The sequence below is a fragment of the Amphimedon queenslandica genome, unplaced genomic scaffold (assembly GCF_000090795.2).
Source record: "Amphimedon queenslandica unplaced genomic scaffold, v1.1 AMPQUscaffold_11219, whole genome shotgun sequence".
Classification (NCBI taxonomy): Eukaryota; Metazoa; Porifera; class Demospongiae; order Haplosclerida; family Niphatidae; genus Amphimedon; species Amphimedon queenslandica.
The window spans coordinates 1-1,579 of NW_003548538.1; the positions used below are offsets into that span (position 1 = coordinate 1).

The 1,579-nt window shown below is 31.5% G+C and overlaps 1 protein-coding gene across 1 annotated transcript; it reads left to right on the top strand.

Annotated features, from left to right (window-relative positions):
• Window positions 1-71: 71 nt before the first annotated feature.
• On the top strand, window positions 72-1,150 carry LOC109589525 (RNA polymerase I-specific transcription initiation factor RRN3-like). Its single transcript, XM_020005590.1, has 5 exons — window positions 72-161; window positions 222-265; window positions 313-447; window positions 778-829; window positions 872-1,150. Exons 1-5 carry the CDS (start codon window positions 72-74, stop codon window positions 950-952), a joined length of 402 nt encoding a protein of 133 aa, XP_019861149.1. The 3' UTR covers window positions 953-1,150.
• The last annotated feature ends 429 nt before the right edge of the window (window positions 1,151-1,579 follow it).

Below are 1,579 nucleotides of genomic sequence, written 5' to 3' on the forward strand. Positions count from 1 at the left end.
TCATTTACTGTACATGTACATGTAATTGTATGTACATGTACATTAATGACTGGTTATATTCTCATGTATTCATGTGTACTTGTACTTATTATTCAGGTTTATCTTTTCTGTGTAAGTTGAACATTGACCGCATTATAACATCAAAACTTAATCCGTTAAAAGTAAGTTTATTAGTTAATAACCACTAGTTATTAATAGTTATTAATGGTTATTAATGATAGGTGTGTCTTGGTTCAGTTGTTGAGCTATTTGCATCAATAATGAGGTAATTAGCCACTCCCACTAATCATGAATTATATTGTTATTGTTTAGTAAATATGAGATTGTTTATTGTTATTCCGTCATTGAGGAAAACAAACGTTGCTATTTACCTGTTTTGACCACGCCCACTAGCGGAAATACGTCACTAGAAACCATTTTCCCGTTTGATCCTTATCACCTTAAAAGGTAAACCACTATAATGTAGTCTCTTTATTACATGTACATGTGTAACTTAATTATGATTAATGAAGGTTGGTAGTTGCAGCTGTTGTATTGATTCTGTGGTTAGGAGACAACTGTTGTAGAGATAGACCTGATTTCAATCTCCAGGATTGTTCCAAAAGTGTTGTAAGACTGTGCTGTAGCTATGGAAGCATGCAGGCTTTGAGGCTTAAGACTGTTGTATAGGGGCTGCATGGAAAATTAATTTAAAATGAACATAATGTACATGTACATGTATAGTGTGACGTTAGTTATTAACTAAATCAAATAAATTTGTTTATTTTGTTTTATTAGATCATCAAAGTATCTGATTGGACTGTATAGAGAATGGAACGAAGATAATGAGGTAATTAATATTCATTACCGTTAATTATTCATTAATGGATAGGGTGTGGTTTCAGCAGACGATAATGAATCCATTCTCATTCCATCATCAATAGACTCACTAATCATTGAGAGCCCAAACTGATAGTTTAATTATATTTTATATTATTATTATTGTTGTTGTTGTTGTTGTTGTTGTTTTTGTTTTGTATCTTCATGTACATGTATATCTCCACTTTCTCTAATCTTACATCTTCCATTGTGTGGTCTGTGATTCAGTGCTGTGTATAGAACAGTGTATCATGTGTACACGTTTTGATAATAAATAGTTTACTGAAGAGGAGAGGCTGAGAATGGTATACAAAATATTTAATTAACCTAATGGTCTATGACCTCATTACCAGATGAGTAGAGACTGTGAATTGTAACAATGAGACACACCCACTCTCTCTTCTCTTATCCACGACTGTCTCTAGTACACACATCAAGAGTACAACCACCTTACATTATAATACAAAAGAGAAAATAAGAAAAAGGAATTTATTAGAAAAATAATCATTAAAATTACAATGATTTGATTCATGATTTCGATTCACTTAGAATTTTAATTAATTAGGCTTAAAATTCTAAGTGAAATGAAATCAATCATTGTAATGATAATCATTCAGTGTGCTCTTGATGTGTGTACTAGAGATAAGAGAGATACTGTGTCTCATTAGGTTAATTAAATATTTTGTATACCATTCTCTTCCTCCTCTTGGTATTGTGGGAA

Bases quoted from the DNA above. Each gene is read 5' to 3' on its own strand.
- LOC109589525 (XM_020005590.1), top strand. From the start codon at position 72: ATGTGTACTTGTACTTATTATTCAGGTTTATCTTTTCTGTGTAAGTTG. The intron at 162-221 runs GTAAGTTTATTA...TATTAATGATAG, and splicing joins CAAAACTTAATCCGTTAAAA to GTGTGTCTTGGTTCAGTTGT. The intron at 266-312 runs GTAATTAGCCAC...GTTATTGTTTAG, and splicing joins CTATTTGCATCAATAATGAG to TAAATATGAGATTGTTTATT.